Source organism: Lithobates pipiens, unplaced genomic scaffold (assembly GCF_037356315.1).
Source record: "Lithobates pipiens isolate NorthernLeopardFrog02 unplaced genomic scaffold, aLitPip1_a1.2 Scaffold_7, whole genome shotgun sequence".
Lineage (NCBI taxonomy): Eukaryota > Metazoa > Chordata > Amphibia > Anura > Ranidae > Lithobates > Lithobates pipiens.
The window spans coordinates 3,853,650-3,870,353 of NW_027507892.1; the positions used below are offsets into that span (position 1 = coordinate 3,853,650).

The window sequence follows — 16,704 nt, forward strand, 5'->3', positions numbered from 1 at the left end:
TCCCTCAGGGAGGCTTTACAGGAGGGACATCTCTTTTTGGGAGAAGGGGAAACGTGCTTGGTCTTTTCTTTGGCTTTTTCCGGAAAGACAGCAAGCACACAAAACATCCACATAAATAAAACACTATGTTCAGGCCTCCTCCCCAGCAGACCCAACGCCAATAACAGTGACAAAATACCCCACAGTATCACTGTCCTCACCACGCTCCCCAGTGCCGTCACCTCAGGAGCGTGATGCAGGCTCCCCTCCTCCCCCCTATTAAAGTGGTTGTAAACCCTTACAAACCACCTTGACTGACAGGTAAGCCTAGATTAAGGCTTACCTGTAGGTCCAAGAAATATCTCCTAAATCTACACGGTTTAGGAGATATTAGCCAAAACACAGGCGCCGCTGTCAACGGCGATATGCCTCGAGTTGCGGCTCCCGTGCGCATGTGCGGGAATGACGTCATCGCGGCTTCGTTGAAGGACAGCGCCGGAGCAGCGAGACCCACCGAGAAGATGGAGGCTCTGTACACAAGGGGACAGCGGTGACTTCGCTGGCTCCTGTGTCAGGTAAGTGAAACATAATGGGCCACTATGCGATGCATAGTAGTCCATTATGCTTTACCTTTGCAGGGAATCAAAGAGGAAGTAAACCCATCAGGGTTTACTTCCTCTTTAAGGGAGGCAGGGAGGGAAACAAACATAGCCCAGGTGCAAAGAACTGACGGAAGCCACTGATTCTCCTACCTGGGCCTGGCTGGTGGCTCCTGCTCCCACCGCCGGTTTCTCTGGCTCCATGTGCAGAGGGCATCAGCGGACATCCGGCAGCTTTATTTTTAAATTTTCCTGGTCCTTTCACCACTGGAGGACCAGAAATACACCGGCCAAGGCTGCCTCCCCCTCCTGCTTTCCAGCAGTCGGAGCGGGAAGCCATCACGCATCACACACCGCTAGAATTCCCACGCAGTCCAGCAGTGATGCAGCATAGTGAAGCTCCCTCACTCAGCCCGCACCCTCCGGTCTATCAGTGTGGGACCCTCTGTCGGCCTCTACCCTCACCGGGCTTGAGGAGGAAAGAAGCACCGGAACACCCCCCTTCGGTCAGGGGGGGGGGGGGAGTGTTGGGCTGGCCAGAGGAAAATCAAATGCTGACACAAGGTATGCCCTTCACCTTTCCCCACCTGGGGAGAGCGCAGCACACCCCTGGTCCCCTGCAGCGCTTCAACCATGGCGGAGGAAACACTACAACTGAGGCCATGGTGGAAGGGTCCAGGCTTTAAAATGGTGACTGCACTGTTTCCTGGGAAGTGGGTGGAGCTGCACTCTCTCTGGGTGCTGTCCTGAACTACAAGGTGAGAAAAACCAATAATCAAAATATAATGTAAAAAAATTTTGTGTTGTGAAAAAACGTATGTTACCAACAATGTAACAATTATGCCCCATACACACGGTAGGAAAATTGGATGGAAAAATTCAGATTGGATTCTGTTGTCGGAAAGTCCGATCGTGTGTGGGCTCCATCTGACTTTTTTCGTCGGAATTTCTGACGGAAAAAGTTTGAGAGCTGGATCTAAATTTTTCCGTCAACAAGATCCGATCGGACTTTTTCCGATCGCGCGTAGGGAATTCCAACGGACAAAGTGCCACGCATGCTCAGAATAAATTACGAGACGAAAGCTATTGGCTACTGGCCTCCTTATAGTCCCGTCGTACGTGATTTACGTCACCTCGTTGTGAACGATCGGATTTTCCGACAAATTTGTGCGACCGTGTGTATGCAACACAAGTTTTGGCCAAAATCCGTCTGAAAAAATCCAACGGATTTTGTGGTCGGAATATCCGACCGTGTGTACAGGGTATTAACTGCTTGTAATTGAAAATAGGAGGGAAAAAAAAAAAAAGAGTCTCCTTTTCCAGTCGATGCCGTCTACGGGGAAACGCGTCAGTGGAGCTATAGGTCTTGACGTCATCACGCATCAGCTGACTGGCTTGAGCCGCGGCTGCTTTGAATTTTTTGTATACCGCTTGTGTTGGATGTCAGTGCTAATGGAAAAACTTTTTTTGAATAAAACTTTCTTGAGTACTGCACCATGAAGCCTCTCTCCTCTATTCCATAAAATACATCTTTGCATGGAGTGTTCCCCTTGGAAGATCCAGGAAAACAATACTGCAGCAGTGCTGAGTGGGAGTAAGAGGAAGGATTTTGTCATCGCTGATCGTTTCATCCTTTGCCGAATTTACCCCTCCTGTATGTGCTCGTATGATCTCTATAACTTCACCTGATCTGGTAAGTGGCGCTGTTTGCTTTAACTGCTTCAGCCCCCTTCCTGACCAGAGCACGTTTTGCGATTCGGCACTGCGTCACTTTGACAATTGTGCGGTCGTGCAACATGGCTCCCAAACAAAATTGATGTCCTTTTTTCAAATATAAATTTTTATTCAACTCTAAACAGGGGAAGACGGTCCCCAGAATACAACATACAATAACAAATTAAGTACAATTCAGTTAACCAAAACTCGATACAGATAAAAACTGCGACTTTAGGACTGTCATATATCAATCATACCATGGCGAGACATAGCGAGTATATCGTGCCAGGGTCCGGGATCATATAAACCCCAGATCCCCCCGGCATCATCTATCCCCATAAAAGGGGTAGGGGTCCGTCGTTCCCACTTTTTCAAAAAAGATAGAGAGGGAGATAAAAAGCAGAAAAAAGAAAAGAAAGAAGAGAAAAGAAAAGACGCAATGGCAACCACTTCCCAAGGGGCCCTGTCAGGCCAACCCCTGGCGCTAAGGTGAGAGCAAGCGGCGCCCCTCCAGCGAGAATATAAAAACATTCCAGCCGTCCCAGGTTTGTTTAAAGATCTCCTGTTTATCTTGTGCCGTAAGGATCAAGTCCTCCAATCTTTTTGAGGTCTTCGCCCTTGTACACACGATCGGAGATTCCGACGGAATGTGTCCGATCAGAGCGTTTTGTCGGATATTCCGACTGTGTGTGGTATGCATCGGACTGTTTCCGTCAGAATATCCATCGGACCAAATTTTCCAACTTGCCGGAAATATTTTCCGACAAAATGCTCCGATCGGACATACTCCGATCATGTGTAGAGAATTCCGATCGGACAAAGTGCCACACATGCTCAGATCAAATTCCTACATCAAAGCTATTGGCTACTAGCCTGAACGTAGTCCCGTCGTAATGAAATAACGTCATCACGTTCTGCACGATCAGATTTCCCGACAACTTCGTCCGACCGTGTGTATGCAACAGTTTCGGACAAAATCCGTCGGACAAAATCCGATGGATTTGGTTGTCGGAATCTCCGACCGTGTGTACAAGGGCTTCTACTTTCCTGACCCAATGAACGAAGGGGGGGGGGGACTTTGTTTCCAATAGAGCGGAATACGGGACTTCGCAGCATTTATCAAATGTCTTAGGATGGATTTTCTGTATTTTTTAATGGGGATCCATGAGAGGTGCAGGAGAAAGAATGCCGCCTCTTCCGGGATCGGGAATTCCGTAATTTTCTGTGTAATGCGTCTGACCTCTCTCCAGAAATCCATCAACCTTGGGCAGGACCAAAATATATGGATCAGCGTGCCGCCTTCTTCCCCGCATTGCCAACATCTGTCAGAGGTAGAGGGGAAGCATTTATGCAGCTTAGATGGTGTCAAGTACCACCTGGTAAGGAGTTTAAAATTTGTCTCCTGAATCCTGGTGCACAGCGAGGACTTGAGAGCAAGGGTAATAATGCACTGTCTTTGCGCCGGGGAAAATGAGCAATTAAGATCCCTTTCCCAACTGGAAACATGGTAAATGGGGATGCTCCGGAGGTGTATTCAGAAGCGCATATGTCTGAGAGAGGATGTGGGCCAGAGGGCCTTCGCTTGTACATAGCACCTCAAAGTTCGTCGGGCGGCGGTCGAAGTCTTGGGGATTGGGAATAGAATGGAGGAAGTGATGCAGTTGCACCGCTCTCCAGAAAGGTAGCTGGAACTTTCCCCGCTGGATCGGTCAGGGTTGAGATAGATGGCCATTTTCCAGCATTAACATATTTAGACGCATGGTCCAAATTGGAGCTTCTGAGCGGGTCATATTCTCAGGCGTAAATCCCCGGCTTAAAATTCGGATGTCCAAGGATAGGGAATAAGGGGGAAGACAGAGATGTAAGTATATTTTGGGTAGCAATCCGGTGACAGATTTTCAATGAAGCCCCTATAGTAGGGCGAGACTTCAAATCCTCGGGCAAATGTTTGTAGCACCACAGGGCGCTTTTCAAGGGGATGCGGGAGTAAGCCCTTGTACACACGGTCGGAGATTCCGACGGAATGTGTCCTATCGGACCGGTTTGTCGGATAATCCGACTGTGTGTGGTCTGCATCGGACTGTTTCCGTCAGAATATCTGTCGGACCCAATTTTCCAACTTGTTGGAAATATTTTCCGACAAACTGGTCCGATAGGACATACTCCGATCATGTGTAGAGAATTTTGATTGGACAAAGTGCCACGCATGCTCAGATCAAATTCCTACATCAAAGCTATTGGCTACTAGCCTGAATGTAGTCCCATCGTAACTAAATTACGTCATCACGTTCTGAAAGATCGGATTTTTTGTCAACTTTGTCCGACCGTGTGTATGCAACAGTTTCGGACAAAATCCGATGGACAAAATCTGACGGATTTGGTTGTCGAAATCTCCGACCGTGTGTACAGGGGCTAAGACTGTTCTAATTGCACCCACAGCTTAGTAAGTTGATTAAGATTCCAGTCTAACACGTGCTCCATGTGAGAGGCCTGGTAATAGCGTCGTAAGTCAGGAAGAGCCAACCCTCCCTGTTGTTTGGCTAGTGTCAGTTGTGACCACTGAAGTCGGGGTTTTTTGTGGGCCCATATAAATTGAGTGAGCAGGGACTGAGCCTGTTTAAAAAATGGGCCCAGGATCTAGATCGGGAGAGCCTGAAAAAGATAGGTAAATTTAGGAAGTATATTCATTTTAATTAGATTGCATCTCCGGAACCATGAATGAAAACCGGAACGCCATTTTTGGAGGAGATTGCGTGCCCTAGCAACCAGGGGGGGGGGAAATTCAGCACAAACGTACGCGCTATGTCCGGCGGGATTTGCGTACCTAAGTACTTTAGGGCCATGTGGGTCCGCTTAAATCGAAAGTTAGACTGCAAATCTAGTAAGGTTTGCGGAGGGACAGCCACCCCCATGGCCTCCGATTTCGAAAAATTAATCTTTAGGTGGTAAAGCTCCCCGTAAAGCTGGAACTCTCGAAGGAGGTTTGGCAGGGAAATTCTGGGGTTCGTTATCGAGAACAGCATGTCGTCCGCATAAGTTGAGATCTTACACTCAGTGCCACCCATATGGAGTCCCGTTATGTCTGGGTTTCGTCGGACAGTAGAGAGAAAGGGTTCCAAGGACAGCGCGAATAGAAGGGGAGACAAAGGGCCCCCCTGTCTGGTCCCATTCTCTATTTCGAGAGGAGCCGAGAGCACTCCATTCGCTTTTACCTGGGCCAAGGGACGGGAGTATATTTTACTTATCCAAGTCAACATTCGTCCCCCTAGGCCTATGTAACGGAGGACCGAGAACAAAAACGTCCAGTTAACCCGATCAAAGGCCTTTTCTGCATTTGTACTCACAAAAAGACAGGGAGTCCCGGATGATATGGCTTTATGCACCAGGTTAAGTACTTTAATTGTATTGTCCCTGGCTTCCCTGGAGGGGATAAAGCCTACTTGGTCGATATGTATGAGAGACTGCAGGTGCTGCGCCAAGCGCATGGCGAGGATTTTGGAGAACAACTTCAGATCCAAGTTTAAAAGGGAGATAGGTCTATAACTCCCATAGAGGCCTGGGTCCTTGCCCTCTTTGGGAAATCAGTGAAATATGGGCTCTAAGGGTATCCCTCGGAAAGTTCCCTCCCGAGCTCAGAGCATTAAAAAACTGCACCAAGCACGGGCCGAGGGCAGGGAGAAAGGTCTAATAGTATTGCGCAGTATATCCATCCAGACCCGGGGCCTTACCCACCTTCAAAGAGCCTACCGCCCGTTGCACCTCCTCCAACGTAATCGGGTCTTCCAGACATTCCCGTGACTCCAATGAAAGGGTCGATAGACCCGAACCGGCCACATACCTATCTATTTCCTCCTGACTGGACCCGGAGTCAGGCAGATTGTAAAAATCATGATAAAATTTCCTGAAAGCATCGGCTATCTGAGTTGGAGTAGAGGCCCTATGACCATTCCCATCTACCAGCTGCGGTATATAGGAGGAAGACTTCAATTCCCTAACCGACCGAGCCAATATCTTCCCACATTTGTCCCCCAGACTCATAGGTCAGTTTCCGACAAACCTGGAGTGCCGCCTTTGCTTTGTAATGAAGTAGGTCCGTGATCTGGGCTCGAAGTGTCCCCAGTTCATTCTCTAGAAGCCGCGTGGGAGCATGTTTGTGCCTCGCCTCAGTAGAGGCAAGCTCAGATAGAAGCTTGGCCAGCTGTTCGTTCCGCTCTCGTTTGATTTGAGCCCCATGTTTAATCAGGACCCCGCGAAGAACCGCCTTGTGGGCCTCCCAAACCATCCCCGGGTCGCAATCCTGCGTTTCGTTTTCCCGGAAAATACAGGTCAATCGACCTAGTAACATCTGCCAAAACCTCTGGGACTTGGAGGAGGGGCTCTCGTTGAGGAGCCAGAACACAGACCAGGGCGAGGGATTCCTCGAGAGGGCATAGGTAAGGGCCACGGGAGTGTGGTCGGACCAAGTGATATGGCCGATGGATGTAGAGTCCACCAGGTGCAGTTGGTCATGAGGGATCAAAAAGAAATCTATCCTTGAGTGGGACTTGTGGGGGGGGGGGGGGGGGGGAGTAAAAAGAATAGTCCCTTTCCCCTGAGTGTTGCAGACGCCATACATCAACCAGTTGGTCCTGTAAGAGGCACCTGGTTATCCTCTTTCTTGTCGAAACAGGGACCGAGGAGCACGAGGTAGAGGTATCGACCGAGGGTGCAAGGGGGATGTTAAAGTCCCCTACCACTATCAGCTGACCCTCCCGAAAGTCCCTCAAACAATCAAAGGTAGTTCTAAGAAACGCGTCCTGATGAGCATTGGGGACGGTGATGTCCTTTTTTTTCCCCACAAATAGAGCTTTCTTTTGGTGGTATTTGATCACCTCTGCGGTTTTGATTTTTTGCGCTATAAACAAAAAAAGAGCGACAATTTAAAAACAAAACAAAAAAAACACATTATTTTTTACTTTTTGCTATAATAAATATTCCCCCAAAAATATATATAAACAAAAAAAAAATGTCCTCAGTTTAGGCCGATATGTATTCTTCTACATATTTTTGGTAAAAAAGAAAAATCGCAATAAGCGTATATTGATTGGTTAGCGCAAAAATGTATGGCATTTTTATTTTAAATTTTTTTTTTTATTAGCAATGGCGGCGATCTGCAATTTTTATCGTGACTGCGACATTATGGCTGACACATCAGACACTTTTGACACTATTTTGAGACCATTGTCACTTATACAGCGATCAGTGGTATAAAAATCTATTGATTACTGTGTAAATGTCACGGAGACTGCGGCGGCGCACACGCAACCGCAGCACCGCTTCTTAAAAGGGGATGTACCTATATGCCCTTTTTCCCACCAGCGCCATTCTTCTGAAGTAAATCGGCATGTGCTGATCGGCAAGCGGTTAATTATTGAGGAACAGAAAAAAAATCACTTCATCGGTTTTTTTTATGCTCAATTAAGTTTTGTGTTCGGGTGTAACTTACAGCAGTCTATGGACTATATTGCATAGGATTGTTCTTTCTCTGAAATTGTTACCAAGTGTTTAATCACAATTATATATTTTCAGTTACAAGCAACTAATTGCTACATTGTTGGTATAATATGTTTTCACTTTTTTCACATCACAAAATTTCTCATTCATAATTTATATTCATATTTTTGGTTGTGCATTTCCTCTGTAGTGTAGCTTGTGTGTAGTGCAGTCTCCTCTGTAGTGTAGTGTAGTGCAGGGTGCATGTAGTGCAGTCTCCTCTGTATTGTAGTGCAGGTTGTGTGTAATTCAGTCTCCTCTGTAGTGTAGATGGTGTGTGTAGTATAGCCCACTCTGTAGTGTAGTGGAAGGTGCAGTGTAGTACAGCTTCCTGTGTAGTGTAGTCTGTGTAGTGTAGTACAGGCTGCGTGTAGTCTCATGTGTAGTTCAGTGGGAGTGTCTGTGCGGTGCTGTGTGTAGTGTCTATGGAGTGTGTAGTTCAGTGCAGTGTGTAGTGTAGTTCAGTGTAGTGTAGTGTAGTGTAGTGTAGTATAGTATCTATGTGGTGCTGTGTGTAGTATTGTAGTGCAGTGTCTGTGTGGTGCTGTGTGTAGTCTCCTGTGTATTTTGGTGTAGTGTTGGTGTGGTGCTGTGTGTAGTGTCCTGTGTGTAGTGTAGTATCTATGTAGTGCTGAGTGCAGAGTCTCCTTTTTAGTGTGTGTATGTGTATGTAATGTAGTGTCTATGTGGTCCTGTGTGTAGTAGTGTTGTGTGCAGTGTCTCCTGTTTGTGGTGTAGTCTGTGTGTGTGTGTAGTGTTATGTGTTGTAGTGCTGTGCGTTCTGCAGAGTCTCCTGTGTAGTGTGGTGTTGTGTATAGTAGTGTTGTGCTGTATGCAATGTCTCCTGTGTGTGGTGTAGTCTGTGTGTGTAGTGTTATGTGTTGTAGTGCTGTACTGTCTGCACAGTCTCCTGTGTAGTGTGGTGCTGTGTGTAGTAGGGCTGCAACTAACCATTATTTTCATGATCAATTAGTTGGCCGATTAATGTTTTGATTAATCAGTTAATAACCTTAAAAAAAGTTTGTTGTGTATAATTTAGTTAATATGTAAAGTTGAAAAAAAAGGCAATTTATTCTTAAATATTTCTATGCAGTGGCAAAATCTCTAATCCACTCTGAGAATAACAGACAGAAGAGATATACTGTATATACTGTTAGAGGAGATATATACTGTATATACTAGCAGAGGAGATATATAATGTATATACTAATAGGAGGAGATATATACTGGATATACTAGTGGAGGAGATATATAATGTATATACTATTAGAGGAGATATACTCTATATACTAATAGAAGAGATATATACTTATATACTATTAGAGGAAATATACCGTATTTACTAATAGAGGAGATATACTGTATATAATAGTAGAGGATAGATACTGTATATACTACTAAATGAGAGCTATACTATTAGAGGATATATACCATTAGAAGAGATATATACTGTATATACTATTAGAGGCTATATACTGTACATAATATTAGAGATATATATATATATATATATATACACATATACACATACACACACATACATACACACACTTTATATACTATTAGAGGCATATACTGGAGATATATATACACATATTATATATATATATATTGTATATACTATTAGCGGATATATACAGTATATACTATTATAGGAGATATACGGTATATACTATTAGCGGATATATATTGTATATAAATAGTAGAGGAGAGATATACTATTAGAGGAGCGATATATTGTATATACTATTAGAGGAGATATACTGTATATACTATTAGATGAGATATATATATATATATATATATATATATATATATATACACACACACACACATACACACAGTATATACTATTAGAGTTAGAGGATTTATACTGTATATACTATTAGCGGATATATACTGTATATAATAGTAGTGGAGAGATATATTATTAGAGGATATATACTGTATATAATAGTAGAGAGATATACTATTAGAGGATATATACTGTATATACTATTAAAGGGTGAATCTAGTAAATATCATGAGACTAAGATCAATTTTTTTTTTTAGTTAAAAAAACAATGTCTTCATTTTAAGAACGTTCGTTCGATTTTCTAATCGTTAGTGGGGTCAAATCGACGTTCATTTTCAACCACAGTGACGGGAACATTTTGAAATAATAGAAAACTTCTCGGTCAAAGGAATTTTCAGACAATGTATGTGGTTTTTCGTTCAGAAATTACATTCATTTTAAAACAGAATGTGAAAAACAAGTGAAAATTTCAAACATTCTTTCATTCAGCGAATGTACAAAGATTTTCCGTCTGAATATTCTCGTCTGAAAATCGATCGGTGTGGCCAGCATAAGGCTCGGTACACACCTGTGCAGTTGGCTTTGATCTTTCTGCCGTGCTTTTTGCTGTGCGTTTTGATTTTTTTTTTTTGCTCACGTAATTTTGTGGCGATTTTCATTTTTTTGGGCCAATTTGTTGTTGGGCAGATTGAAAAACACAAATTGCTGCAAAAACACATCACATGCTTTTCTGCAGCTTCTCCATAGAAGTATATTGAACCAAAAAAAAAAAAAAAAAAAAAAAATCCCTGATCCTTTCCAAATACGCAGCGGCTGAAAAAAAGCACAGATGTGAACGTGTCCCATAGGAAACCATGAAAATGAACTGTAGTGCGTTTCTGCAAAAACCACACAGATGTGAACGAGGTCTAAGCCCTTGTACACACGGTCGGACATTCCGACAACCAAATCCGTCGAATTTTGTCTGAAACTGTTGCATACACGCAGTCGGACAAAGTTGTCAGAAAATCCGATCGTACTTAACGTGATGACGTTATTTCGTTACCACAGGACTACGTTCAGGCTAGTAGCCAATAGCTTTGGTCTAGGAATTTGATCTGAGCATGCGTGGCACTTTGTCCGATCGGAATTCTCTACAAACGATCGGACAAGGTCCGATCGGATCATGTTGTCGGAAAATTTTATAGCCCAGCTCTAAAACTTTGTCGGTCGGATATTCCGATGAAGCCCACACACGGTCGGATTATCCGACAACACGGTCCGATCGGACATTGTCCATCGGAATGTCCGACCGTGTGTACAAGGGCTAAGACGTTTAGTAACATAATGGGGTGAAAATAACTAAAATGATCCCTTTATAGTAAAAAAAGAGCAAATAATCGCTACTGCAAATATCACTTTCACTGTTCTATAGTAAAAAATGTGACTCCTTCCACTAGTGATTATTTGCTATTTTTGTACTATAAAGAGCTTATTTTAGTTTGTTTTAACCCCATTATGTTATTGGTCCATTAATCGATTATGAAATTAAACAATTACTATTTTCATAATCGATTGTCGATTTAATCGATTAGTTGTTTCAGCCCTAGTGTGTAGTAGTGTTGTGCTGTGTGCAGAGTCTCCTGTGTATTGTAGTGCTGTGTTGTGTGTGTGTAGTCTATGTGAGGTGTAGTGTGTACTGCTGTGTGCAGTGTAGTCTGTGGATGTAGTGTGGTGTGTAGTGTGTTGTAGTGCTGTGTCTCCTGTGTGTAGTAGTACTGTGCGCAGAGTCTCCTGTGTAGTGTGTTGTAGTGTCATGCTGTGTGCAGTGGCTTGTGTAGTCTAGTGCTGTGTGCAGAGTCTCCTGTGTGTAGTATAGTAGTGCCTTGTTGTGTACAGTGTCTCCTGTGTGTTGTAGTGTGTAGTACTGTGTACAGTGTCTCCTGTGTACAGTGTTGTGCTGTGTGATGTAGTTGCACTGTGTGCAGTGTCTTTTGTGTGTTGTATGCAGTGTGTAGTGTCTGTGTAGTACTGCAGTCTGTGTTGCATAGTGTTGTAGTAGCGTTGTGTGTAGTAGTGCAGTCAGTGGTGTCTGTGTTGTATGCAGTGTGTAGTATTGTGTGTTGTAGTGCAGTGTCTGTAGCAGTGTAGTCAGTGGTGTCTGTTGTGTGTTGTGCATTGTAGTGCAGTGACTGTGTTGTATGTAGTGTGTAAGGGTGTGTTGTGTGTAGTAGTTGCAGTCTTGTGTAGTGTGTGATGTTGTGTATAGAAGTGTAGTGTATAGTAGTGTAGTGTATAATAGTGTTGTGTATAGTATTGTGTAGTGGGTTGTGCTGTGTAGTGTTGTGTAGTGTATAGTAGTGTAGTGGGTTGTGTAGTGTAGTGTATAGCAGTGTAGTGGGTTGTGTAGTGTTGTGTGTAGTATTGTAGTGTTGTGTAGTAGTGTAGTGTAGAGTAGTGTAGTGGCGTATAGTAGTGTTGTGTGTAGTAGTGTAGTGGGTTGTGTAGTAGTGTTGTGTATAGTAGTGTAGTGAGTTGTGTAGTGTTGGGTGTAGTAGTGTAGTGGGTTGTGTAGTGTTGTGTGTAGTAGTGTAGTGTAGTGGGTTGTGTAGTAGTGTTGTGTATAGTAATGTAGTAGTGTTGTGTATAGTAGTGTAGTGGGTTGTGTAGTAGTGTTGTGTGTAGTAGTGTAGTGGGTTGTGTAGTGTATAGTAGTGTAGTGGGTTTTGTAGTAGTGTTGTGTATAGTAGTGTAGTGGGTTGTGTAGTAGTGTTGTGTGTAGTGTATAGTAGTGTTGTGGGTAGTAGTGTATAGTAGTGTAGTGGGTTGTGTAGTAGTGTAGTGTATAGTAGTGGGTTGTGTAGTAGTGTAGTGGGTTGTGTAGTGTATAGTAGTGTAGTGGGTTTTGTAGTAGTGTTGTGTATAGTAGTGTAGTGGGTTGTGTAGTAGTGTTGTGTGTAGTGGGTTGTGTAGTGCATAGTAGTGTTGTGGGTAGTAGTGTATAGTAGTGTAGTGGGTTGTGTAGTAGTGTAGTGTATAGTAGTGTAGTGGGTTGTGTAGTAGTGTTGTGTGTAGTAGTGTAGTGGGTTGTGTAGTGTATAGTAGTGTAGTGGGTTTTGTAGTAGTGTTGTGTATAGTAGTGTAGTGGGTTGTGTAGTAGTGTTGTGTGTAGTGGGTTGTGTAGTGTATAGTAGTGTTGTGGGTAGTAGTGTATAGTAGTGTAGTGGGTTGTGTAGTAGTGTAGTGTATAGTAGTGTAGTGGGTTGTGTAGTAGTGTTGTGTGTAGTAGTGTAGTGTGTAGTAGTGTAGTGGGTTGTGTAGTGTAGTGTATAGTAGTGTTGTGTATAGTAGTGTAGTGTATAGTAGTGGGTTGTGTAGTAGTGTAGTGGGTTGTGTAGTAGTGTAGTGGGTTGTGTAGTAGTGTTGTGTGTAGTAGTGTTGTGGGTTGTGTAGTAGTGTTGTGTGTAGTAGTGTAGTGTATAGTAGTGTAATGTATAGTAGTGTTGACGAGTGTGCGCTCCGCTCCGGCGGTGCGGATCGTCCAGTCCGGGGTTTCCCGGTGGCCCGGTGTGTGTGTGTGTTGGTGTGTGTGTCTCCGGCTCTTGTTTACAGCATTCACGTCACAGCTGTGGAGGAGAGGAGATCGGAGCGGAGAGAAGACCGGAGAGGGATGACAATGATCGCTCGGCTCGCACACATCGCCGGCTCTGCGCTCTGACCGCCCACAGTCGCTCGGGAGGATCGCCGGTCGGTCGGGTCGGGTGGGTTCCGGTGCCCCGGTCGGACTCTTGCCATTGATTGGCCCCCCGGGGGGTGACATGGAGGGGGAGGACGCGGAGCGGCGCGCCGGGGCTGTCCGGCTCGGTGTAACGTGCAACGTGTGCGAGCGGCGAGGCTGACATCGGGGAGAGCCCCGGGACTGGCCGCTGATGGTTGCTCTTCCTGCTGTACGGGAGACTATAGAGAGTCGGGCTGAGGCGCTGATTGGCCGCTCCGCCTTCTATACGGGGATACTCCGCGTTCCATAGTGAATACGGACCGAGCCGCTGATTGGATACTCCGCGTTCTGTACGGACTGAGCCTCGGGCGCTGATTGGTGGACACTCCACGCTCTATACGGGATACTCTGCGCTCCGGGCAGCCGAGGCGCTGATTGGCTACTCCGCGTTCCATACGGGATACACAACCTTCTATACGGGAGACTCTGCAAGGAATGAGGCTCCGGCGCTGATTGGCCGCACCGGGTTCTATACAGACTGAGGCTCCAGCGCTGATTGGTGGACGCTCCACGTTCTCTGTAGACTCGGGCTCCCCACTGAAGGGCCCCTTTAAGGAATTTGGGGGTGACGGGCGCCCCCCGGACTGCAGAGCCGAATACAAGGTCACCCGGCCACCCGCCCGACATATCGGGGGTCAGTGTGTGTGTGTGGGCTCCGGCCGCCATCTTTGTTTCGGTCACTTTTCGGGCTGTGGATGTGAGGGGCCCCTCGGATCGCTGGAGAGGCGGAGAGCCGCGTGTGATCCTCCCGGAGATGAAGGCCGGCTGGGGAGCTCCGGCCTGGATGTCGGCGGTCCTCCTACTACTACTGGTCCTGTGTCCGAGCCTGAGCCTGGGGCCCCTGGGGGGCAAAGGTGAGTGAGAGCTGGGGCCCCCAATGTCAGGGGGGCAGAGAGCTGGGGTCCCCAATGTCAGGGGGGCAGAGAGCTGGGGTCATTTACCCCCCCATCATACATGTGACATATCCCCCCCATCATACATGTGACATAACCCCCCCCCCCCCCATCAATACATGTGACATATCCCCCCCATCATACATGTGAGGTAACCCCCCCCCCCATCATACATGTGAGGTAACCCCCCCCCATCATACATGTGACATAACCCCCCCCCCCCATCATACATGTGACATAACCCCCCCCATCATACATGTGACATAACCCCCCCCCCATCATACATGTGACATATCCCCCCCATCATACATGTGAGGTAACCCCCCCCCCCCCATCATACATGTGACATATCCCCCCCATCATACATGTGACATATCCCCCCCATCATACATGTGAGGTAACCCCCCCCCCCCCCCATCATACATGTGAGGTAACCCCCCCCCCATCATACATGTGAGGTAACCCCCCCCCATCATACATGTGACATAACCCCCCCCCCCCATCATACATGTGACATATCCCCCCCATCATACATGTGAGGTAACCCCCCCCCCCCCATCATACATGTGAGGTAACCCCCCCCCCCATCATACATGTGACATATCCCCCCCCATCATACATGTGACATAACCCCCCCCCCATCATACATGTGATGATTTACCCCCATCATTATCATACCTGTGACATGTGCCCCCCCCCTCATCATACCTGTGACATGTGCCCCCCCCCTCATCATACCTGTGACATGTGCCCCCCCCTCATCATACCTGTGACATGTGCCCCCCCCTCATCATACCTGTGGACATGTGCCCCCCTCATATCATACCTGTGACATAACCCCCCCCTCATCATACCTGTGACATGTGCCCCCCCCTCAGTGTCATACCCTGTGACATGTGCCCCCCCCTCAGTGTCATACCTGTGACATGTGCCCCCCCCTCAGTGTCATACCTGTGACATGTTGTCCCCCCCCCTCAGTGTCATACCTGTGACGTGTCCCCCCCCTCAGTGTCATACCTGTGACGTGTCCCCCCCCTCAGTGTCATACCTGTGACGTGTGTCCCCCCCCTCAGTGTCATACCTGTGACGTGTGCCCCCCCCCTCAGTGTCATACCTGTGACGTGTGCCCCCCCCCTCAGTGTCATACCTGTGACGTGTGCCCCCCCCCTCAGTGTCATACCTGTGACGTGTGCCCCCCCCTCAGTGTCATACCTGTGACGTGTGCCCCCCCCCTCAGTGTCATACCTGTGACGTGTGCCCCCCCCCTCAGTGTCATACCTGTGACGTGTGCCCCCCCTCAGTGTCATACCTGTGACGTGTGCCCCCCCCTCAGTGTCATACCTGTGACGTGTGCCCCCCCCTCAGTGTCATACCTGTGACGTGTGCCCCCCCTCAGTGTCATACCTGTGACGTGTGCCCCCCCCTCAGTGTCATACCTGTGACGTGTGCCCCCCCCTCAGTGTCATACCTGTGACGTGTGCCCCCCCTCAGTGTCATACCTGTGACGTGTGCCCCCCCTCAGTGTCATACCTGTGACGTGTGCCCCCCCCCTCAGTGTCATACCTGTGACGTGTGCCCCCCCCTCAGTGTCATACCTGTGACGTGTGCCCCCCCCCCCTCAGTGTCATACCTGTGACGTGTGCCCCCCCCCTCAGTGTCATACCTGTGACGTGTGCCCCCCCTCAATATCATACCTGTGACATGTGCCCCCCCTCAATATCATACCTGTGACCCCACCTCAGTGTCATACCTGTGACGTGTGCCCCCCCCCTCAATATCATACCTGTGACGTGTGCCCCCTCAATATCATACCTGTGACATGTGCCCCCCCTCAATATCATACCTGTGACATGTGCCCCCCCCCTCAGTATCATACATGGGACATGTGCCCCTCAGTATCATACCTGGGACATGTGCCCCCCCCTTTCAGTATCATACCTGTGACATGTGCCCCCCCTTTCAGTATCATACCTGTGACATGTGCCCCCCCTTTCAGTATCATACCTGTGACATGTGCCCCCCCTTTCAGTATCATACCTGTGACATGTGCCCCCCCTTTCAGTATCATACCTGTGACATGTGCCCCCCTTTCAGTATCATACCTGTGACATGTGCCCCCCCTTTCAGTATCATACCTGTGACATGTGCCCCCCCCTTTCAGTATCATACCTGTGACATGTGCCCCCCCTTTCAGTATCATACCTGTGACATGTGCCCCCCCTTTCAGTATCATACCTGTGACATGTGCCCCCCCCCCCTCAGTATCATACCTGTGACATGTGCCCCCCCCCCCCTCAGTATCATACCTGTGACATGTGCCCCCCCCCCCCTCAGTATCATACTGTGACATGTGCCCCCCCCCTCAGTATCATACCTGTGACATGTGCCCCCCCCCTCAGTATCATACCTGTGACATGTGCCCCCCCCCCCTCA

The 16,704-nt window shown here is 47.2% G+C and overlaps 1 protein-coding gene across 1 annotated transcript in view; it reads left to right on the forward strand.

The window, feature by feature from the left end:
* Window positions 1-13,182: 13,182 nt before the first annotated feature.
* LOC143959307 (insulin-like growth factor 1 receptor) overlaps window positions 13,183-16,704 on the forward strand; it is a 294,645-nt gene continuing 291,123 nt past the window's right edge. Inside the window, exon 1 of the mRNA XM_077467997.1 lies at window positions 13,183-14,232. Within this exon, the coding sequence (XP_077324123.1) occupies window positions 14,133-14,232 (100 nt within the window). The 5' untranslated portion in view covers window positions 13,183-14,132. The remainder of the gene's footprint in view (window positions 14,233-16,704) is intronic.